Here is a 26,227-nt window from a genome sequence, read left to right on the forward strand (position 1 = left end):
GCACACAGAACAGAAACAATGACGAAAACCATTTTTCAAAATGGCAGATATGTGTTGTTTCAAGGCAAAGTTTGAAGAGTCATATCTTTGAAACAGTTTGAAATTAGATGATAAAATTTTGGAAATGTTCATAAATTATTAAAATCTTTCAGTGGTGTAGAAATCAGCAAAATCTGAGACTTAAGGTTGCATGCCCTGGATGTTTTCATATGGAATCTCTCTGCAGGCAGTAAGTTAGAAAATGACCTTAAGTGGAGCACTCATTTCAGACACATCTGAAATAATAAGATATTTAAAATGAAAACAGCAAAAAAATAAAAAATGTTCAATATAAGTATTTAACAAAATAGATAAAATTCTAAATTAAAATAATTGAAATAAAAACATCTAATCTTGTTTTTTAATTTAGAACTTAGATAAAATGAACACTTTATCTAAGTTCTAAATTAAAATAGTTCAAATAAAAAAGGCAAAAAAAAAAATTATTTTATTAAAAACAAATGATTTATTTAAATTATATAAGATATTATATAAGAAATTATATAAGATAATTAAAATAAAAAACTGTAAAAAAAAAACATTTTAAATTCTAAATAAAATAATTCATGCATAAAAGCATTTTCACGATTTTTCATAAAAGTATTTGATGAACAAAAGGATTTGTTGCAATTTAAAAAAAAACGCTTTTATTTTAGCAAGTGCTCTTTTATGCGCACGAAAATTTTTTTGCAGACATGTGGGTGAGTGCGAAAATCTCTCTCTCTCTCTCTATATATATATATATATATATGTGTGTGTGTATATATATATATATATATATATATATATATATATATATATATATATATATATATATATATATATATATATATATGTATGTACATGTATACAGCAGTGTACTCTCGAATTTTTGGTGGGTTGCTAAAAGGGTGACTGAAAGTAACCAGTTTGTTAATTTCGATCGCTGCCAATGATTTTATTCACCTATAACACTGAATTTTACTAATAAACAAAACAAAAAAGATCAAAAGTTTTTCTTCGCAGAGCCTTAAGTTAAATAAAAAATGAAAATTGTTCATTGAGTTTAATAAAAATTGCTGCGTTAAAATGCTTAAGGTCTCATACTTCCTTTTTTTAAATAAATTTAGCGTTACATAATTTATGTCTGATCCCTTATAGAGCTAAGTGTAGACTAGAAATAATTTGAATAAAAGGATTATTGTGAACTATTGATAATAGTTTTTTCACTTGAATTGAGCGCTTATTTTATGAAAAAATACGTGCTTTTTTTAATAACACCGAAGTCTTAATAAGTATAAAAAAAAGCAATTTACAAATATTTAAAAACCCTTTGCTTTAAATGTGTTGTAATTATTAAGATCTTATTTGTTACAGGAGCCTGAAAAATATTGTTATTTTGAAAGTATTTTTGAAAGTACTGCGTTATAATTAAATTTAATTTTGAACTGTGTTAAAAATCATTTAAACTAATATATCAAAAGTTATTAATAAAATCTAAATTTAAAAAAGATTATATTTCCTTATAATATATTTCTTAAAACAGTCTTAAACTTTTCATAATCTTTTGTTTGTTTATCCTAATTTATTTATTTATTTTAATTTTTACGTATTTAATGTAATATTTTTAATAAAGATTATAAAAAAATTATAAATAGATTTCAACTTGTTTCTCGGAGCAGCTTCCTTGTTCGTTAAGGTTCGTGTTTTGGAGTTATAGAATTGGGAGAGGGTTATAACTACAAGTAGCCTCCTCATCTGTAGATGAGGAGGCTACTAAAAAAAAAAAAAAAAATAGATTTCACTAGTTACCAATAAAATATTTGTAAACATAATTATGTTTGTAAATATATTCAATATATTTATATTGTCAATATATTTATAATATATAATATAGTCAATAGAACTTTACACGATTTTGAATTAATAAGAAACAAAAAATTTTAAATAAACAAAAAAATTTTAATTTGTGAAAAGAATGCTTTTATCAAATAAATAATTCTTCCTTTTTATAAACAAAAAAGTTTTGAGTTTTCATTTGTATATTATGATCTATGATGGAGAGACTTATGTTTTATGTAATGAATAAGTTAGCAAAGGAATAAAATTTCTTTAATAAAAATTGCAAAAATATTTTACATTCTTTTGAAACTAAATTTTACATTCATTGTTTTACTATTTTACATTCCTTCAAAACTAAATTAAAATTTAAAAAATCATATTTATTTTGAATTTTAATCAAAAAAAATTTTTATAAAATAATTTGTTTCTTTAAAAAATTCACAGTTGCAGTAAAAGCTTTTTTTTACGACCTAATATTTTCTGAATAAATGTCACATAAACGTTATTAAAAGATAAATTAAATATTCCAAAATAAAAAAGTTTTTAGCTTAATGTAAAACTGCTGAACATCTACTAAAACCATTTTGTACAATACTTTCCTCAATAAAATTGACAAAGTATTGTACAAAAGAATGCTTCTTAACAAGGCCTTTTTTGACAAACTTAGTTCTCTTACTTTATCTTTAGATAAAATTTGTAAAAAAAAAAAACGAAATAGTATTTTTGTTCGAATGATGAAACTTTATTTTTTATTTAGGAAGTGTTTTTTTTAAATACATTTAAATGCTCATACAATTTTCTAATGTTCTCTAATTAATATTAGTAAATGTGACTTTCAAAATATAATTTTATTATTGATTTAGATTCCTTTTATTAGTTTGACTATTATTTTGTTTACTTTTTTTTTTAATAAAATTCTTAAATTAACAAAAGAAACAAAGCAGCAAGAACTGCGGATATAAATCAAAGGAATATTTTTAGTAGCCCTTCACAAAATTTAATTGCCTGGTACTGTCGGCCAATTATGAGTGTACAACTCTAAGATATATATATACAGTGTTGGACAAAACATTTGCAACCAACATCGAACAATGCTAAAAAGTGTTCCTAATTTTACATGTCTTAAAAACGAAACAAACTATACTACCACAGCAAACAGTTCAGGAGTCTGTAGTCATAGCATGCCATGACATGAGCAATCAGCTGACAGGTGACAACACACAGACAGAATTTCGTTGACAAGTGCCATTTTGCAGCAGACAAAACAAGTGCAACTTTTTTGGTTTGTTTCATTTTCTTAAGTCTAGTCCGTGTCAACGTTACAGAAGTTTTTTAATAATTAAAGGAAGTATCCAGAAATTTCCAGAAGCATGCAGAAGCTTCCAGAAATTTCCAGAAGAAGCATCTGGAATCATCCAGTAGCATCCAGAAATATCCAGAAACATTCAGAAGCATCCAGACGCATCCAAAAGCTTCCAGAAGCATCGAAAAGAAGTATCTAGATTCTTCCAGAACAGGTTCACACAGGTTCATTTTACTATATAAGAGACATGTAAATCAACATGTAATTCAGTCAGTATATGGAAGTCAATCAGTCAGTATTATCAAGACAGTTTATCGAAGTGAGTTTTATCAAAGTGTTTTATCGAAGAACATCAATACAAGAAGTGAAATACAACAAGTGTTTCATTACATCAATACAGTCCACATCCAACCAAGACATTGTGTTCCACAGAGCATTATTGTATCATCATAAGGTAAATGTATTGGCGATTACATAAGTGGAATGTCACAAAAAAGTATTTGTGATCGCGTGAAAAAATGGACCGTATCAAGACTATGTTCCAAATATCGTTCTACGGGGAAGTTGGCAGCAGATAACAAAGGTGGAAGACCGCGTTCCATCACTTCTAGAGAGGATTCTATGATCGTCAGATCCGTTAAGAAGGATCCCTGGATATTATCAGTCGAGATACAAAAGCAATTAGAGCTACGTGTATCGGACCGAACAATCAGACGACGTGCTGTTGAAGCCGGATTGTTTTTTCGACACCCTGCAAAGAAACCGCTGATTTCACTAAAAAACCAGAAGAAAAGACTCCTGTTTGCTACATCTCATATTGACTGGAATGTGCAGAAATGGCGAACTGTCCTGTTCAGTGATGAATCGAAGTTCAACATCATTGGGAGACATTTGCCGTGTACGTCGACCGTGAAGCATGGTGGAGGCGATGTAATGGTTTGGGGGTGTTTTTCTGCTAACGGTCTAGGTCCAATACATCGAAACGATAGAATAATGGACCGTTTCATGTATAAAAATATTCTGAAAGATGTTATGTTACCTCATGGTGAATGGAATATGCCAATAAAATGGGTTTTTCAGCAAGAAAACGATCCGAAACACACTGCAAAAGTAGTCAAGCAGTGGTTTCAAGACAACCACCTATCAGTGAGGGATTGGCCGCCTCATTCTCCGGAGGTCAACCCTATCGAAAACCTGTGGGAGATTGTCAACCGCAGAATTAATGGTGAAGGTGTCGTAATAAGGATCAACTGTTTGATGAAATCTAAAAGGCCTGGGCAGCGAATCCACAAAGTTTCATTGATCCCCTGATTGAATCTATGCCTCGAAGATGCAAGGCTGTGATCGACAACAAAGTAATAAGGATCAACTGTTTGAACTAATCCAAAAGGCCTGGGCAGCGACTCCACAAAGTTTCATTGATCACCTGATCGAATCTATGCCTCGAAGATGCAAGGCTGTGATCGACAACAAAGGATTCGCCACGAAATATTGATAGCGAAATACAGCTTGGTCAACATTTTTTCGAGTTGCACTTGTTTTGTCCAGAAGGAAATCAACTTTTTTTAATACTTTTGATTAATTTATTAATTTTCGTGTACAAATAATGAACTTTGTGATGAATAAAACTTAAAGAACTTTGTCTCTAAACAGTTACATAGTTATTTCTCTAAATTGAAAAAATGCAGCACTTTTATATAAAGAAACTAAATTAGCATTATTTGGTTGCACTTGTTTTGTCCAATACTGTGTATATATATATATATATATATATATATATATATATATATATATATATATATATATATATATATATATATATATATATATATATATATATATATATATATATATATATATATATATATACATATATATATATACATATTTATATATATATATACATACACACAGGAGAGATTATTGTATGAAATTTAAAATTTCTCAGTGAAAAAAAATTTAGTTAAGAAAAATAAAAAAAACATTTCTTTAACTCAGAATCCAGGACACTGTCCCCAGGTGCCAACCACCACATCCTCATTCAACATTAACATATACATGTAAATGTTTTAAGTTTACTCTATGTTATCTGGAAGTTCTCAAACATCAAAAAAGCTCTATCTGCCCCTGTTTATGTATAATAAATATTGTTTATTATTAGTTTGGTAAAACAATTTTCATAATTTATGATAATTGTTTTACTTAAGTTAAGTTAAGTAAACTTAAATTAAGTTAACAAGTTAAAGTTGCTTTTAATTATTATGTATAAAATTATTTACTTGCATTTTATAGGACCGAGATGGGCTTCATGGAGTTTAGGTGTTTTTGTTTGCATTCGTTGTGCAGGTATTCATAGAAATCTTGGTGTTCATTTGTCAAAAGTCAAGTCAGTCGACTTGGACTCATGGAACTCAGACCAAGTTGAGGTTTATCAACCTAAATTTTTTTCTGTTTAGTTAAGTCTATTTTTATTAATTTATTATTTTTATTATTTTATTTAAAAAGTTATCAATACAAAGTTATGTTTTTTATTGTTTTTATTACTAAATACTGTGATTTTCTTCCTTTAATATTTTTAAATAAATAAGCATGATTTTTAAAACAATTTGTTGTATAGAACATGTTAAAATGGGGAAACAAAAGAGCCGGAGAGTATTATGAGTGCTATTTACCCACAGAATTTTGCCGACCAAATGAAAATCAGTATTCTTTTTTTTAATGATTTTTTAAAATTATTTCAGTTTGTTGGTAAATACAACGATAACATTAAACAATATAATGTGTTTTATAAAATATGCATGTAATGAAATAATAAACTAATATACATAAGTATAAAGTGTGAATATGTTACAAATATGTACCTTTTGTACTTGATAAACCAAATGTAAAGTGTAAATGTATTTTTAAGAGTTTATAGTTATTGAGTTTATTATTATAGAGTTTATTATACTAAGTAAATGCCAATTTTCATTTTGTTTAAGAATACTTAAATTATTCATAGTGCTGTAGAGACTTTTATTCGAAATAAGTATGAGAAAAAACTATATATAATGAAAGATGGTGAACCTGCACCAAATGATTCTTCAAAAATCAATCTAGTAAAGGAAGGTGAAAGTAATGAAAAAGAAAAGGTATTTATATTTGTGAACATATGTTGCATTTGCATTTGCGTGTGTGCGTATATATATATATATACATATATATATATATATATATACATATATATATATATATATATACATATATATATATATATATATATATATATATATATATATATATATATATATATATATATATATATATATATATATATATATATATATATCCCAGTAAGCACAAGATATGTTTAACTTGTCTAAAAACTGTATTAATTCATTTTAATACAATATTTAGACAAGTTAAACGCGTCTTGTGCTTAATGGTGTATATATATATATATATATATATATATATATATATATATATATATATATATATATATATATATATATATATATATATATATATATACACATATATATATATATATATATATATATATGTCTATATATATATATATATATATATATATTGTATATATATAAAATTTATATATGTATATATATATTCATAAATTTATTCAATCTGTTTCGAATCAGAACTTTTTTGTTTTAAACTCTCTATTTTTAAATAATGCAACATAACTTTTAATTTTAAGATAATGTAAAATAACTTTTTATTTTAAAATAATGCAACATAACTTGGTACTTGTATTTTTGCTTGGTTCTTACTATAACATTTGAAAAAAACTTTTTGAGAAAAATTCAAAAAAATCAGAGTTTTTTTATTTAAATAAAATATTTTTTTGATGAATTTTTAACCTAATTTTAAGTAACATGAAATTGGTTGACTGTTTTTTTTTTTCATACATAAAACAGTTGTCAAACAGTCCTAAAGCTCAGGATTCTAAAATCACTTCTTTTAACTTTATTCTTTTACAAATTATCCACACTATGCTATTGTATAAGGATTTTATTAATTAACAAAATGATACGATTAATTTACAAAATAGTAGGATTAATTTACAAGAAAAAGAAATTTTAGTTTTGACTTTTTTTTGTGCAATAAAATTCTTCACTAGTATTATATTTTTTTGGTGAACATGTTTGACAAACCCAGCTTTTGCAATTTGTACCTTCACATGTTAACCATTTACAATTTTTATTTTCTTCATTTTCATCCCACAATTTTCAGCATTTTTTGGTTTTATTTTGCTGTCCAGAATTGTTTATTTTTTGCTTCTTTGAAGGTTTTAATCCAACTTTATCATCAACATTAAAATTAAGTTTGCGCTTTTTTTTGTTTTTGTTTTAATTCTTCAGCTTGTTGAAGCCTTTCTAGAATTTCAGCTGCATTTAGGCATTCACATTCCACTCTTTTTATGTCAACATTTTTTTTAAAGATATTTCAAGTCCAATTACTGCTTGATTTAATGCATGTATTGCTGGTGTCACGGACAAATTGATGTTTCAACAAGTTTGCAAATGTTGTTGTGTTGATTGAGATGGTGCATTAAGATTTTTATTAGATTGAGTTTGCGTAAGTAGAGTTTGTGTATGTTGAGTTTGTGGTAGTTCGAATGTTTCAGCAATTTTAATTTAAGTTAATCAATTTTGTTTATATGCAGGTTAGTGCAACTTGATATGTTACATGTGTGTTATAACCATCCAAAACTAACACATGTGTAACTGGAGGTTTTTGGTATAAATAAGCTATTCAGCCATTGCAGAAATGGATCTTCCATTCATCCTGGCGGTAAAGTTGTATATTTGGTTTTTTATTAAATACTGGCATACATTTATATATGTTTAAACTATAATTTACTTCCAAAAAGATTGCTAGGAACCACTATTAAGTTATGAGTTATTTTAAAATAGAGAATAAGTTAAAATACAAGGAAACGTATAAATGAAGACTTGAAAAGTTGTAAGTTGTATAAAAAAGGAAAACATGAAGATGAGTAAAAGTGATAACGTTTTTTTGATGTTCAAGGAAAAAAACTGGATTAAAAAAAGTTTTTATACCATGAAAGGACGGATACAGTAAAAGGATACAACTTAATAAATAAATAGCCAAGCATATGAGTTTTGGTTTATCGTTATAGAGATGATAGCTTGTTTGAACATTGACCGTGATTGTATTTGTAGAAAAAAGAAAGAAATGCAACCTTTCAACAAGGGAGAGTAGCTCAAGCATGGCAGATAAACCAGGTCTAGTTACATTTACAATGTGCTTTTAGACTTTGTGTGAGAGTAAGAGGGTTGTTATTTGTCCGTATAGGAATGCCAACAATATTGCAATATTTTTTTGCAGTAAATAAATGAGTTTTGTTGTCTAACAAAAATTGTGGATTTTAAGTCCAGAATTTAAATCTATAAGCCACTGCAAGCCTTGGGCTGTTACAGAAGAGAGGTCAGATTTAAAATCAGCTGCTTGTTCTAAGCAATTAAAAAGTGAAGACTTTTTGTCAAGACAAGAGTATAAAGTTGAGTTGTCAGCAAATGAGCCACTTTAGATTTCATGAAGATTGTTATTGTAGATAAGAAATAATACAGGATTAAAGATAGAACCTTGTGGTACTCTTAAAGTTACTTGAAATAAAAGAATGTGTAGGCCTTCAAAAATAACTTTACTACTGCAGTTAGAAAGAAATAATTTAATAACCTCAAAACCTTTATAACAAGAAACTAGTAACAGAGTGAAGACTAATGGCAGGATATTTGTAGAGGTCAAAGAGTTTTCTAGAGTTTTGAAAAATTGGAACCACTTATTTAGCACTTTTTAAAAGTTTAGCAAAAATTAAACACTTTTTTACAACTATTATGGAAATCTTTTCTGAAGCACAAACTGTAGAAGTGTTTAATTGAGAGGTAATTTTAGTATTGGAAGCCAGAGTGATTTCGATGTTTAACAATGGGTTAATCTGTTTAACTGTCAGGAAGAGTATGGCTATTAGATTCAAAGATCAAATTAGAGTAGGATTTCTTTGCAAATAACTCTGCTTTATTCTGGGGAAAAGTAAAAAGATCAGACTCATTAATTTGAGATAAAATGTTAGATTTACTTTAGTTGATGACACTGTTAAAGACTAACCACAAATCTCTAGAATCTAACATCTGAGATAAGATACAAGATTTAGTAAACTGAGAATAACAGAGCTTAACATCAGACAGGAAGTTTTTACATTGGCTTCATGCAATAATAAAAGGACATTTGTTCTTAAAAGAGATGCTCTTGTAAAAAAGATAAAAAAATAATTAATGTTGAAAAATGTGGAATAGAATGAGGCCTGATTTAAAATTGAATAGAAGTAATGAAAGTTTCCAAACTTTTATTCCAAAAGGAATAAAAGCTTCCAAAATGCACTTTATGCATGCGTATTATGGATATAAATATATCTGCTCACTATTTATTTAGATGCTGGCATACAATATCCTTTGATTGTTATATAAGTAACTCTAGCAAGACAAAAAAAAGGAGGCATAATCTTAGACAGATTAGAAAAAACGTTGTATCAAACAATGTTGGTTAGAAAAGATTAAAGTAATTTAGGTATCAGCATGTAGAGAGGTACCAGCTTCAGTAGAAAATGGCAGTGGTTGAAGTAATAAAATTTGAAGAGATTGCCTTACATATTGTATGAAAGAGCTTTAGTTAGGAGAAAAAAATGCTTTAAATTGTTTATATTAGAGAAACAGCATAAAGATGATGATGATGATGATGATGATGATGATAATGATGATGATGATGATAATGATGATGATCATGTTAATCATAATGATGTTTATATATGCATATATATACAAAATATAGCATGAATTTTGAATTAAAAAAATATACTTTAGGATGTATAAATGTTTATGCAGCTCCGGTCACAAACCCAGCCTCAGCCATGATTGCCTGCCATGGTCACCAGAAAACCTAATTTTGTCAAAATTAAATAAATTGCAAGAACTATTTCATTAATATTTGCTTCAAGAAATTGCTTTTTACATGTTTGGAAATATTTTGCTACAATTTCTTTAGTACAAGATGCTGCTCTCAGTGCTGATATGTTGCTTCTTTTCTAGGTTGGCCATTTTAAAATACTAGTCTGATTTGTAACTTTTAAATAACCAGCAACAATATTTATGGTTTGGTTTTATGTTTATTGCATTTTATCAATTTTTTATTATTTCAAAACAATTTTTCGCGTATTTGTGCGTAAAAAATTGTTATGAAATATTAAAACCAAAGTGTGCGCATATTAATGTTAACTAATATACAATAACCTAATGACTGTAACTGTTATCCATTAAAACAAAACAGTGAATTTTTCTCAATTTACTTCCTTAAATTTATTTACTTATTAAAAAAATGCATAAGCTTGAAGAAATTAAAAATAAAATAAAAGTTGTTTTGACGTTTATTTTTTTAAACCTTTTAAAATAATAATATATTAAGTATTTAATAAGTTATTTTATTAGGTTATTATTTGTTAAATACTTAATATGATATTATTAGATTTATAATATTAAGAATTTAATAATAAAAATATGATATAATTGGTGCTGTTAAACGCACAATAAAAATGAAAACTATAATAAACATGATAGTTCTATATATTCTATTAGATAATATATATTTTAGCAAAACTTAAAAATATTTTTAAACTTTTTAAAAGTGTTTAACGATAATGAGATAAGTTAAAAAAAAAGCACACTTTTGAATACATCAAAAATGCTTTATCGTGGGTTCTTTTAAAGTAATTGCAAATGCATTCATTTTAACTAAAATTTTGGATGCTTTTGTAAACACGTGTAAAAACCATGCTTAAACATAATTACTTGCGTACTTAGTTATTTAATTTAAAAGTAACGCTACTGAATGTTTTAGCATGGTTTCTTTTAAAGTCTTTGAAAAGCGTTTAAAATTTTATTAACTTTATTGTTTTTTATTCTAAATATGTGATTTTTATAATAAATGAAAAACTATCAATTGCTTAATTATTTGGAAAAAAACTACTGAAGTAATGCATTCGTTTTTAAAAATTTTAAGCAAACTCCAATGTTTGCATAAGTAAAATTAAAGAATTACTTGAGTATTTAAAATCGAACATCACATTTCCTTAATTTTACTACTCGAATCGAGTAGTAAAATTAAGGAAATGTGATGTTCGTTTTTCTGTCTTTTTTTTAACAAAAGTTTGCACGTTTTTTTGATTTGTTGTGCCCTACCACGCAAGATCGTTCTTCTTAAATACAAGGTTCTCAAAAACTAACCAACTCATGTCTCCTACAAAAAATGACAGATTAGAAGTAACAGGATTTTTGTATTGCTTTTGAAAATTTGGCTTGCCAATATCTTGTTTAGAGTCAGAGCTAAACAGCTTTTTAGCAACATTTTCTCTTACTTCGGGCAATAGTTCCTTGTCAGCTATGCAGAAAATAACTGTTCTCTGGTCATGGTACCAAGGATGTCATTTCATCACATCAATGCATGCTTGGGCATCAGGTCTTTGTATTTTATAATTTTCCATATCTCTGATTGCTTGTAAATCCATCTCAGGAGCCCTACATGCAAAAGGAACTTTTAAAAACCAAACTATAAAAAACACCAACAAACTCAGCAAAAACAGTAAAATGTAACATATTGATTGCAAAAAAAAAGGTTTGAATTAAGATGTAGACAAAGAAGGCAAAAAAAGTACAAAATTATAAATTGGTTTAGCAAGATATCTTGCATGATGGAAGCCACCTTTTAAAATAAAATCCCATGACAAATTCGCCTAAGTATACAACTGTTAACTAGCAAAGGTACTTATAGTCACCTCTGAAAAATATGTTTTTCTTTAAAGCTTCACTGCAAAACTGTAAGACTTTATCAGACTTCAAAACATATTTATTCAATTAATTATGAGAAATTATTTGTGTGTTGATAAAAAATATGTTTTATTAACGTTATGTATTTCTTTTTTTGATAATAAGTCTTAACAGAATAAATCTCTAAAATATTTTTATCTCCCTTTAATTTTAATAAATGTTCCATGGTTACTTTTCCAGTCAAACTTGTTCATATTCTCATTGTTTATTCCTTTAACAAGCATTTTATTCCAGTTATCATATAAGAGTTTAAATGTATTGTCTATAGGTCCGTTTGTAACTTTGCCTGCTGCCTTTTCTATATCTTTAGCTTAGAGTTCTACAACATGGTGTCTACATGCTGGCCAAGTTAGTGGTTTGCCTCTCAATCTCTCAATAATTGACACTGCTCCATTAATCCATCCAGTATTATTCTCGATTGTATCACAATACACTATGAACTGCTTCGAAAAAAATTCCATTCATTTAAAACCTTTTTTTTTTTTTTTTTTGCAGCATCCTGGGTTATTTCACACCTGTCAGAAATTCTAACTACTCCAATAAGCTGGGGGTCATTGAGATCTGGTGAGCTTCTTATTACTGCCAATCTTTTCAGATTTTTGCTATGACTTAGAACATTTGTAATTTATTTTGTACCCAAAAAAAAAGCCAAGAGTTCGAAAGCTTTAATAATACCAAAATCAAGACTTAGATTCTTGAGTCCTAAAACTAAGACTCTTGCTCACACATGTATGTTATTTTGTCTTTGATATACTATTTTACTATTTATACACAATACTCTGTAGTAAAATTTTTGTGAAGACTCAGAAATAGGTGTTTAGCTTTTAAGATAAAATTTATTTCAATTCCTTTATTTTAATACCTTCATTCATTAAGACCATTTTGTTATGCCTTCTTGAAGTTGTTTCTCATAGTGAAAACTTATTCAAATCTCAATTGCTTGCATTTATGATGTCTGCAATTATAGTTACTTGATCTGTTGAAAAAATATTGTATATCTTTTTGCAACAATGGATGTTAGTTTAGTTATATCTTTAGGCAAAGAAACCATTATTATTAAAATCTTCATTTTTTTTTCCTTTTTGAATTCTTTAAAATCTTTATCTAACGCATCTGAGACTACAAATTCAGAATTAAAATATTTTTTAAAGCTTTATTTGAAAATGTTGTCAGATGATGGTTGACTTATCATTTTTGCTTAAAATTGATTTGTTTTTGCAATCTTTTTTTTTAATAAACTTTTCATAATTTTTGTCTATTTTTCTTTTTGATCCATTGACCACTTTCGCAGGCCTTTTTGGTCATACAAAAACATAGTCTTCTTCTCTGGTTGAAGGTGATTTAGTCTTATCTTTCATTATCACACCATTAACATCTGAAGAAAAAATGTCAAAAAGATTATTGTTTTTTCCCGAAATTCTATGTTAAATTTTTCATATCCAGTAGATACTTTATTTTTCTTTGCTTGTCATCTGCCTCTGCAATTTTCAGTATGTCAGTATGTTATTCCTATAAGATATAAGTATAAGTTAGAAAGTAAATTTAATTACTATCATTTTATCATATTTATACCAATATTATTTTTGTCAAAATTAGAAATTACAAGTATTATTTATACCTTATTTGTTTACGACACAATATGGGAATTGAAGCCTTTTTCCATATACTGACTATGGCTTCAGTAACATACATCAAGCTGTTCTCTTTTTGCTGACAACCACTAGATTCATTACATTTAGGCATATAAAAATTTTTAGAAAGGGGACAGGCAACCACGTCCTGAAGTCTAACAGATTTAGAAACTGATGTCATTAAGTAATAGATAATACATAACACATGGTCAGGTCAGGTTATCCTGCTACTGGTAACATGTAACCGAGTACAATCTGCTTCATGTCCTGCTGCCTTGTAGGATACACCTTTTTAGGCAAAGGCTAGGAGATGCCAACTCGGACTTAAAACACCCCCTGTCTTGGGGCTCTTGGTTGAGTAAAGGCTAGAGATGGTGTCTCAATAAAAATACTCATCTTGGGCAGATGTTAAATGCATCCGGCTACTTTCTTGTAGAAGGCCTTCTAGGCAAAAACTTAAGGGGTAAACAGATTCTATCTGTTGACCAGCTTTGCACCCCTTCTTCATCTATTAGGCTGGCGCAGATGTATTTTCAATACATTGTTTCCAGTTTAGGATGTTGAATGCTGGATCTTCTTGACTTAATGCATGGGTTTTGCTTGTGTCTCTGTTTTTATGACTAGGCAACTCATTCTATTATCTCCTAATGAGGGTACAGCTCTAAAACTCAGTTTTATGGTTCTGAGGCCGGCTTGTAGTCAGGTTTCCCAAGCTCTGTGGTAGCTCTCAGAGAGACTGATTCCATCAACAGCTGAAAAATATCAAAGTATTAATTGTGCCATGTTGCACATGGATGGTATCCTTGTTTGTACTTTTAGTGTGCAATGCGGAGGCCACATTTGGAGCCCTTTGTTACGGCTTAGGGTTTATTAGTAGTAATGAGGCAATTGCATGGGCTATTAAACGTTGTTCTAAGTACTATCTATGCTTTTAGTCAAGTTCTTCAATCTAATTTTAAAATGAATAAAGTACTAAAAACTATAAAACACAAAAAACCATCATCATCACCAAGTTCTCTAAACCTATCATTCACTAGTATTCGTGGTCTTCAAAACAACTTTTATTCTGTTGAGTCTTATCTCTTGCAAAGTTCACCAGACCTACTTGCTCTTTGTGAGACTAATTTGAGTTCGGCTGTCTCATCTTGTGATCTTAGTGTTGATGGTTATCTTCCTCTAATTCGTAAAGACTCCAATAGTCACATGCTTGGCCTCAGCATTTACATTCGTAAGAAATCACCCATTTGTCGTGAAACTAGGTTTGAATCCACAGACTATTCTTTCATGTGCTTTCGTTTAGCACCACTTCACTCTATTGCCTTTCTCTTTGTTCTATATCGCTCTCCACCATCTCAAGACTGCACTCTTTTTGATGTTATTTCTGATCATATTGACCAAGCCCTCTCTCTTTATCCATCAGTTAATATAGTTGTTGTCGGTGACTTTAATGCTCACCACTCTGAATGGCTTGGCTCTAGTTTCAGTGACTCTGCAGGCATTAAAGCCCACAACTTTTACCTTTCTCAATCCCTAACTCAAATAGTCAACTTTCCAACTAGCTTTCCTGACAACCTGAAGCATCTACCTTCTCTACTCGACTTATGTCTTGTTTCTGATCCTAGTTAGTGCTCAGTTTCTCCACATTCACCCTTAGGTGCTTCTGATCACAGTTTGATCTCTCTAAAACTAATATCTCATTCTTCCTCATCACCTGAATCCCCCTATTATCGAACCTCTTACAACTACAGTAAAGCTGACTGGGATTTTTTCTGTGATTTTCTTCGTGATGGCTTTTGGGTAGAAATCTTTTGTCTTCCTGTTGACAAATGCGCATCTTACATAACTTCATGGATTCAGGCTGGGATAGAATCTTTTGTTCCCACTCGACGATTCCAGGTCAAGCCTCACTCTCCTCCATTGTTTTCTTCACACTGTGCTGTTGCGATTGCCAATCAAAACTGTTACTTCCATATTTATCAGCAAAACAATTCTCCAGAAAACAGACGTCTGTTTATTACTGCTAGAAACCATTGTAAAAGGTTTTGTCTAACGCCAAAGCCCGCTATTCTCAGGTCATGAAATATCACATCTCATCTCAAAATTAGGCTCTCGTGACTTCTAGAGAATCTTTAATAGTATCAATAATATAGGCAAATCTTTAATTCCACTTCTCTTGTATGGTTTAGACTTTGTCACCTCACCTAAAGACAAAGCTGAATTGTTTGCTAAAAACTTTTCATCAATATCATCTCTTGATTCCACTAGTTGCGTTCTACCTGATATTGCCAACAAACAGGTTGATCCATTGCTTGACATTCATATCACTCCAGCATCTGTATCTAAAGTGATTTCCTGCTTAGACTCTTCTACAGCTTGTGGCCCGGACAACATACCTGTTATTGTTTTGCAGAATTGTTCTCCAGAGCTGTCATCTATACTCTCAAAACTTTTCAACAAGTGCTTATCAGAGTCTTGTTTTCCAGCCTGCTGGAAAGCGGAATCTGTTATCCCTATCTTTAAAAGTTCTGGAGAGCAATCTGATTCGTCTAACTACCGTCCCATTAGTCTTCTTCCTATCATAAGCAAGGTTTTTGAATCTTTAATTAACAAACACTTAATTTCTCATCCTGAATCTAATAACTTTCTGACCATCAATATGGATTTCGATCTTCTCGTTCTACAGCTGATTTGCTAACAGTAATAACTGATAAGTTTTATTGTGCATTATGTAAAGGTGGAGAGGTTAAGGCCATCACTCTTGACATTTCAAAAGCTTTTGATACAGTTTGGCATGCTGGTCTTCTCCATAAGCTCTCTTCTTATGGTGTATCTGGCAATATCTTTAAGATTATTGAATCCTTCCTTTCCAATTGTAGCATAAAAGTTGTCCCCCATGGACAGCACTCTTCATCTTATTCTGTAACTTCAGAGGTTCCACAAGGTTCTATCCTTGGCCCTATACTCTTTTTAATTCAGATATTCTCACATCTAAGGTGGCATTGTTTGCTGATAATACTACCATTTATTCTTGTCATGATAAGAAACCAACACTCTCTGATTGCCTGGAGGGGGATTTGAGCTTGAAAAGGATCTCACTTCTACTACAGCATGGGGCTCACAGTGGCTGGTGAACTTCAATACAGATAAAACTCAATTTTTTTCAGTTAATCGTTATTGCTATAATTTAGATCTTCCTATATTTATGAATGGTGATGTACTTGATGAGTCATCTACTCTTCATCTTCTAGGATTAACTCTTACTTCTGATCTTTCTTGAAAACCATATATCGAATCAGTTGCAAAATTAGCATCTGCTAAGGTTGCATCTCTGCTAGTTTTTATTCAAAATAAAGAAACATCATTCAATATTTATATGCATAATATTAAGTTTTATTTCTTTTATTATATCAACTTGTTTCTCCGCACAATAGCCTTGTTCATCAAGGTTCGTGTTTCAGAGTTATGGAGTTGAGAGAGGGTTGTAACCACAGTTATTGTAGCCTCCTTGACTGTAATGGTCTTTTTGGCCTTGGGAAGGTGAGATAACATTAAAAAAATAATTTACAGTTGATATTATATAAATTTATCATGTTTAACAATAACAATTTATAAAGTAATATACAGAAAATCTCAGTGATCCTTAAAATGTTTACTTTTAAACTATATTAAAAAAAAAAAACACTTTTAATCTTTTTTTTTTTTTTTTGTAGCTCTTTATTATGTAATTGACCTGAAGGCTACTTTGATTGATATAAGTAATCTTTTAAGCATGGTTTCTCTAAACATAAGCTGACCTTTTCTTGGCCATTTGGTTGGTTGAAATTACAAAAACACATTCTCTAATGATGAAAATGAACTTTTGACTTTTTGGCAGTCACTTAAAAGTAATATTAACATGTACACGATTTTTATTTTGCACTAGTAGTTGACTAATATTGTCAATCAGTGACTGATGAATTTCAACTTTCTTGAATGGAGAACACTGTGTCAGCATAAATCCAACCTAGCTGCAATTCAAAATACATCAATTTTTTTATATTTTGCTTGTTTTTGTTAATTAATGTGTTAAGAGTTAGTATAAACTTATAATGATTTTACAAACTTATAATAGTTTTTTTTTTTTGCACAAAACTATTCTATCTCCTAATATCCTATATCTTTTTTTGATTGCAAATCAAAAATGCATGACGCAATGACATTGGCTGTTACAAGATTTGACCTTGCCTAAGATCTGTTGCAGTTTTAAATGGATTTAAAATATTTGACTGTTCCATGAGGAGTTTTTCATTATAATAGTTTTATATTATTGATGTAGAGTTTCAACCTTGATGAACTATCTCACCATAAAGGGCTGTTCAAATAGTATGTGACATTCTTAAGGGGGAGAGGAGTATTGGAAAGTGTCACCAAATATCACATGGGGGAGGGGGTGGTTTGCCACAGTGTTATGTTACAAAAAACATTTTAAATTAAGTTGATCAGACGTAAGATAAAATATGTAATAATAATAAAATGCATAAAGTAAAGTTTGTTTTTGTTAAATGGTTTGAATAGATTTATTTAAATTTACGTTGTATGAAACTATTTCAGTAGTAATGCATGCATTACGAATGAACATAGATTAGAAAATTTCTCAAAGGATTGCTATACAACTACTCATGTCCAAGCATTCAAAGTTTCTCACTAAAAAAAATTTGTACCAATTGTAGTCTTTATTTGCTATTTTCAAATCAATGAAACAATATAAAACAGTTTGCTCAAGTATTGGATTATTGAATGAGAATCAAAAAATTAAAACTTTTTGTCAGGTTGCTCAAGGTCTATCTGAACTCTTGTGCTTTTTTTTTTAAATTCGGACAAAAAAAATAATTGAGTGGTATGATCAGGACAATGTTGATACCCCTGACCTCAACTGGCCTTCAATAATTATTGAAGAATACGGAACTCCAATACTTGAAAGTCAAAGTCCAATTTAAGAACAAATTTAAGTCTTAAACAGACACATTTCGATTGTATTTTTTTTTAAACACGAACTGTTACAGTAAAAATGAAAATTCCAAATTTTATCTTTGTCACGTCACACAGGGGTGGGGGCTCTTAAAAATATCGCAAAATGTCACATAGGAGAGGGGGGTCTCTAAAAAACGCTTAAAAAGTGCCTAGTATTATTTGAACAGCCCAGCCCCTAAGTTGGATTTGCTATCTGGTTTTAGAAATAAAACTAATCTTGTCTCTGTCTACAATAAATCTGATACTAAGCATGAGTAATGAAATTAAGATACCATTTTTATCACTTTAGCAATAATTTTGAGTTGTTTGTTTAACCTTTTTCAATTGAGCAGTTTAAGAAAAATTAATTTTTTTTAAATCAGATTCTTTTCTAAAGTCTCTAATGAAAACTTTTAACAAAAAAAATGAAATTTTAGGTGTGAGTTATATCTATTCCTAATAAGTCCTAGTTAGCAAAGTATTATATGCAGTTGATGTAGTGTTGTGTTGTGTAATTCAATTTAGTTTGATGTATCTATAAATGATTTTACTCAAGACATTAATGAATCAATTTGAATATGTTCACAAATATTTTGCTGGCACTGCTAACGATTTTTAATCAAATAAAACTATTAAAAATGCTTGTTAATTTATTTAAATACAATGCAAATACAAATATGACATTACAAATTTATAACAAAAGTTGTTTACAAAGATATAAATATACCCAACAACATTGTTTATTACAAAAGTACAAATATACCCTACAACAGCTTATTATAAAAAATTTTGATCCTAACCTTGCATATTATACTCAATTTTCACCCTACATATTATGTTCAATGTTATTGAAATTGATTAATTTTGTGTAATATATAATAATAATTGAGCACATTAAATAAAGTAAATTAAAGTATAACAATATAGAAGACTATATCTGTGGCCATTGGTCAATTTAAAGTTAGTGCAAAATTGGTCATTTTGAGATACAGTAGTGTGCAAAAGTAACCGGGCAAGAGCATAACTTGAGATAACTTTTAAATGAAAAGTCCAATTTCTTCCAAATTTTTACTGAAATATCAAAAAATTGATTACAAATCTAAAAACAAATGAATTTTTACTAAATTTTAGCAATCTAATCTTAAAAGTTCATTTAATTAAATTATGTGTGTGCAAAAGTATCTGGACAAATAAAAAAACTTAAAATAGATTTTTTTTTAAACATTTTTAAAATTGAAAATGCTTTATTTTAAAGTAAATTGCTATAGTACTTCGTCGGGAAGTCTTTAGCATTGATTACTGCTTGAGAGTGACAAGGCATTGAGTACACCAGCTTCATAATGACAATAATTTTGATTTTTCCCCATTCTTGTATCAGAGTATTCAATTAATCACGTTTACTTGTTGGTTTTTGACCTGAAATTTATTGATCAACGAAAAATCCATCCTCGAGCCCTGAAAAATGTTCCCCGCAAAATGCTGTCTTGGTAAATGCTGAAATTAAAGAACTTTATAATGTAAAATGTAGTGTTGACACAATCAAACGTCTTATGAGGTCTGCGAATCTATTTGGAAGATGTCCTACAAAGAAACTTTTTTTTATATAAAGAATTGAAAAGCACGCTTGAGATTTGCTAATGAACATTTGAATTGGGCAAGAAAACAGTAAGTGAAAGTACTTTTTAGTAATGAATTTAAGTTTATGTTATTTGGATCTGATAATATTAGATAAGTCCGTCGACACAAAGGCCATAAAAACGATCCTAAATATCAGCTACCAACAGTAAAGCACAGAGGTCGAAATGTTATGAACTGGGCTAACTTGAATAGAGATTGTATCGGTCCTATCCATTTGATTGATGGCAAAATGGACAAAAATATGTACTTTGTACATATTTTTGTATACTTAAGAATGTTATGCTACCACATGTTAAAGACAAAATGCCTCAAGGAAGGATGTTTTAGCAGGACAATGACCCAAAGCACACTCAACACTTGTGAAAAACTTTTCGATTAATTCAATAGCCAAGTCAAATTCAAATTCGATTAATTGAATAGCCTTAGCAAAGTCCTGACCTTAATTCTATTGAATGTCTATGTAAGCTCATTGATCAATAAATTTCAGGTCGAAAACAAACAAGTAAACATGATTTATTGAATACTCTGAAACAAGAATGGGGAAAAATCAAAATTATTGTCATTATGAAGCTGGTGGACTCAATGCCTTGTCACTCTCAAGCAGTAATCAATGCTAAAGGCTTCTCGACGAAGTACTATAGCAATTTACTTTAAAACAAAGCATTTTCAATTTTAAAAATGTTTAAAAAAAATCTAATTCAAGTTTTTTTTTGTCCGGATACTTTTGCATGCGCATATTTTAATTAAATGAACTTTTAAGATTAGATTGCTTAGATTTAGTAAAAATTCATTTGTTTTTAGATTTGTAATCAATTTTTTGATATTTCAGTGAAAATTTGAAAGAAATTTTCAAACTTTTCTCCTGCAAAATGTCATATTTGCACTTATCATAAATTGACTAATGGCCACAGATATATTAAGAATTATTTTGAAAATAATATTTGCATAAAAGAGGATACTAATATTTATCTGAGTTAGAGCAACTTTTTTTCAATTTTTATTTAGTACTTTTAAGTCCTTTTCTTGAAAAAAAATGAATGTAAAATTTAGCCTTTTTTTTAACTCTGCATTTTCAGCCAGCCCACCCCTGGTGTCAAAATTTTTTATCCACTGCTATTCTTCAGCTCTTTTTTCTTAGTAAAATTATTATTTAATATAACAAATAAAAATCACACATTGTTGTAATAAAAAGAATTTAATTTTTTATAGACTCAACCATTGACTCGTCAGCGAAAAGAGCGATCAGATGAACAAAAAGCTCCAAACAATAATACCATATTAAATATTGCAACAAAGAATACTGTTTGTTGTTTTAATTATAAATTTATAATTATTTTGTAATTTGTTTAATGATACTTGTTATTAATTAGTATTTTCTAAATAATATTGTAAAAAAAAGTTTTTTTTATTTTTTTATAGGAGCCATCTTCTAAGGTTGTTTCTCATCCACCAATCAAAAGTTCTTCTACCAATGACTTACTTTCATTATTTACCCCATCTCAAAATGAGGCAAAAGTAGATTTAGTTAGAACTTCTGCCAGCAGCAATAATTTATTAAGCTTTGATGGTTCTGTAAGTATATAGACAAATGTCTATTAGATTTTTTATTTGTATTTCCATCATATTTATATACAGCATGTGTGCATGTGTAATAGAATCTTACATTTTAGACTATGCTCATAAATGCTTTTTTTTTAATGTTTGTCTTGTGGTTGTAATGCACAATAAAAAATGTCTTAGCAGTTGACAGAAGACTTAAAAAACTAGTCAGGAAAACATGAAAACAGGAGAGTTCTAAATAACTGATGTTCAAGGAGAAAAACAAGGCGAATAAAAGCTTTTTGAGCACGAAAGAACAGTTACATAATGAGTCACACGAGATTGAGTTTTGGTTTATGGAACAAGTGATGATAACTCTCTTGAATAGCAACCATGATAGTATTTGTAGAAAATGAAAAAAGGTATGCAGTCTTACAAAGGAGGTTCAAGCTTAGCAGATAGTGTTTATTTGAACCTTGTCTAATTGAAAGTTTTTGTTATAAGAACCAGCTAAATAGGAGGACAGTATTCCATACTAGGACAAACAAGAAATTTATAGAAGTAGAGATTAGAATCAGAAGTAAAAAATTGCAACCACAATAAAAAAGCAACTTTAGCAGACACTACTTTTGCAAGTGATTGTATATATGGTTTCCATGAGATATCATTAGTAAATGATAGTTTGAGATGTAAAGTAATGGAATCAGTTAAAGTGTTACCATCCCATTAATATAAGAATATCAATAATAATGCAATAAATATTAGTAGTAAACCAGTGAATTTTGGGTTAAAAAAATCAAATCAAGAAAAATAATTAGATTGACTACCCGTTATTAGCAATCAAAAAATGATGGTTTTTTGTAAAGATTGTTGTTTATATATATACATCATCAGCTAATAGAGTCACTTTTTTGTAAAGACTGAAGTTATATTGTTGACTTTTTGGTAAATTTTTGGTATCTCCAGTTTCCTGTATAAAAAACAGATGAACTTTGATTTGAAAGTAACTGAAAAGTCATTTGAAAAGTCGTGAAAATCTCTGAAAAGTCTCTGAAAAATCTTTGAAAAAATCTCTGAAAAGTCATTGGTTTTATTTAATTTTTGAAAAAGGTCACCCACCATGACCCTTGAATACACACTGGCTCCTATATATCAGTAAAAAAAATTTTTTCTTCAAAAGTATATCAACCTGGGTCTCAAAAGAACCAGAATTTTATAATGATTTTAAATTCATTATCTTTTTTTCTGAAACTTTTAGAAAAAAAAAATTGCAAACAAAATGTCATAGAAAATGACCTTTTTAATTTTTAGTTAAAAATTGTTGTTTTTTGTATATAAAATTTAATCAATCCTTTTTTATTTGAAACCATTATTATTTCTGAAATCTCTACGCAATTCTAGTTTTTTTGAGACCCAGTTTTTTTCATGATATATGGGAGCCAGTGTTTGGTGGGTGACCTTTTTCAAAAATTAAATAAAACCAATGACTTTTCAGTTACTTTCAAACCAAAGTTCATCTGTTTTTTATGCAGAAAACTGGAGGTTCCAAAAAGTCAACATCCTATTATATATATATATATATATATATATATATATATATATATATATATATATATATATATATATATATATATATATATATATATATATATATATAGGGGTTTCAATTGCCATAACAATTAACAACTCAGCAGAAAAAGGAGGTAGTTGAAACCCCTATTGATTTTTAAAGTAAGTTATTAGGCTCAAGCTGAGATATTAGAAGTTTTTAAATTTAAGATCTAAAGACTTTATTAATAATAGTAAGAAAACTTTTGCAATAGTTATAGGGGTCAGAGAGATCTCTGACTTAAAAAACAAGGTTCGGTTAAACACTTGTTAAATAGTTTAGAGAATAATGAAGTGAACTCTAGAGAACCTGTTTGTAATACTGTGACAGGAATGTTATCTGGACCACAAGCTGTAAAGGAGTTAAAGTGAGAAATTTAACTTTAACAACAGAAGCAGAAGTGATTTGAATTTCTAACAGTGAATTAATCTGTTTCTTATGGATGACAAGAAGAATGTGGTCATCAGATTGAATTTGGAAATGAATTGGAGAAAAAGATCTTTGTAAATATTTTCCTTTTATCCTTGGGAGAGGTAATAAGATCAGATCCATATACGAGAGACGGAATGTTAGACTTGCCTTTATTATTGGCATTATTTTTAAAGTTTTTTTTTTTTTACATTGTAAATAAATATATACTATTTTAAAAATTATATTAAGTATAAATAAGAATAGGTAAGAAAGACTATATAAGTATATATACAGGGGCTATTCTAGGAAAAAAAAAATGGGTGGTGGTACCATCACCCACCCACCCTTCCCCATACCAGAGAAATTCAGCGGATAATCTGTGATTATTCATGAAAAAAACAATATTTGCCGTAAAAAAGGTAATAAAAAAAGTTCTCTAATTTTAGTTTGGGCGCGCCCAAATATGGTTGAGGCTGTTGAAAATGGTCCAAAATATATATATATTATTTCGATTCTTAATTATATATATATTATTATATATATCCTTAAAATATTCCTAATATTCTTAATATATTCTTAATATATTAGTTCTTAATTATCATTAGGAAGGCTGATTCGCCATTTAAAAAAAAAAATTTTTTTCTTCTTAATTTATAAATTATTTTATTTAGCATTCATCCTTTGAACATCCTTCTACAGAACTGTCCCAACCTGTTGCTCCTGATCTATTTCAAATGTCAACTAATACACCTAGTGTACCTCAAGAACCCCAAAAGTCAGCTAAAGGTATTTAATTATTTTCAACTAATTATTCTCAAGTTATATAATGATTTTACTATTTATAAATCTTTCACCTTTTTTAAGATTCCATTCTTTCACTTTATGCAACTGGCAACACATCTCAACAAAAGGTATATGGCATTCCAGGAGGCGTTTATTTACCCCAACAACAGCCGCAACAAATGGTAAACCAAGGTCTTTATGGTTATCCACAAGTACAAAATCAGGTGATTATGTAATTGGTCAATTTTTTTAAATTTATTGTTGTTGTTTTAATACTAAATTTTAAGAACTATTCAAAAAAGTTTTTTTCAAAAAAAAAAAAATTAAGTTTGACCTAATTAATACAAAATCATGTATGTTGCATAAAATGCACGAAAATTAGATGTTTTTTTGTTTCTATGTTTTATCAAAAAAGAAAATAATTTTAGTAGTTTCTCCAAAATTCAAAAATTTAAAAAAAAAATGAAAGAGTTGTGCTACAAAAGTATAATCAAGGCAGAGTTTCTTTAAAAGTATAATATATATATTTATGGAAATAATCAAGACAGAATGTCCCTGAACCCAGACGGATGTTTCTTTATAATCTAAAAAACTAAAATTATTTAGTTAGGTTTCTGACCACTGTAAAGTGATCAGGAATAACTTAAAATTAGGCCAAAATTAATTTTTTTAAATTGTTTATTCAAAAGTAGATAAGAAAATATAAGACTAAATCTCCTTAAACTTTAACTAGAACTACCATAGGACAGGATCTATTTCTAGATCTTTAACTTTATTACCATAAGACAGGAATTATTTCTAAATTCTTAATTTGTCATATCAACATGGGTTCATAAACCTCTTTTTGTGTTATAATGTCAATAAATGATGTTGCTTGAAGATTTCACTTAATTTTCAATAGTTTTTTGTACCTTAATGTCTGATAAGGATAAAATGGTTCAATTTTATTTTATACCAAAGTTTTCAGTAAGAATTCTTGAAATTCAGATCTAAAGTATGCCACACTTTTTTCAAATCTAAAGATAACTCTTTTACTTTTTTATTTTAATTCACTTCCAACAAGGTTGCCAGCAACCACTATTTAAGTTGGAAGCGAAAAGAAAAGAAAAAACAGAAACAAAAGTGGAGAGTAAAAAAGAAAATAGTTGACAGAAGATTTTGACTGAAAAATGTTGAATAAGTCTGGAAAACTTAGAGGAGAATTCCAAAACAAAAATGTCAGAAAGTTAAACTCAAGATGAAATATTAAAAGTTTGCTAATGAAAGATTCAAAAAATTATACTAATAATAAAAAGACAAATATAAAAGTTTTTAGAAATTAGAATCACAGACAGGATAAAAAGATTCAGTTCTTGACAATGGAAAAGTTCTTTGCAAATAGTTTTTCCTTATTCTTGGGAGAGGTAATAAAATCGTATGTATGAATCTTAAAGTTGCCTTTATTAATGACATAGTTATAGATTTTAAAAATTTCTCTAGAACCCAACTTCTGAGATGAAATACAAGATTTAGTAGTCTAAAAATAATGAACCTTAGTGTCAAAAGATACCTTTTTGCATCA

The 26,227-nt window shown here is 28.7% G+C and overlaps 1 protein-coding gene across 1 annotated transcript in view; it reads left to right on the forward strand.

Moving 5' to 3' along the window:
- The window catches only part of LOC100210517 (stromal membrane-associated protein 2), a 54,835-nt gene that overhangs the window by 19,960 nt on the left and 8,648 nt on the right, over window positions 1-26,227 (forward strand). Inside the window, exons 2-8 of the mRNA XM_065812941.1 lie at window positions 5,456-5,589; window positions 5,781-5,866; window positions 6,165-6,294; window positions 21,534-21,626; window positions 21,744-21,896; window positions 24,555-24,669; window positions 24,748-24,890. Of these exons, the coding sequence (XP_065669013.1) occupies window positions 5,456-5,589; window positions 5,781-5,866; window positions 6,165-6,294; window positions 21,534-21,626; window positions 21,744-21,896; window positions 24,555-24,669; window positions 24,748-24,890 (854 nt within the window). The remainder of the gene's footprint in view (window positions 1-5,455; window positions 5,590-5,780; window positions 5,867-6,164; window positions 6,295-21,533; window positions 21,627-21,743; window positions 21,897-24,554; window positions 24,670-24,747; window positions 24,891-26,227) is intronic.

This window comes from Hydra vulgaris, chromosome 12 (assembly GCF_038396675.1).
Source record: "Hydra vulgaris chromosome 12, alternate assembly HydraT2T_AEP".
NCBI classification, from domain to species: domain Eukaryota; kingdom Metazoa; phylum Cnidaria; class Hydrozoa; order Anthoathecata; family Hydridae; genus Hydra; species Hydra vulgaris.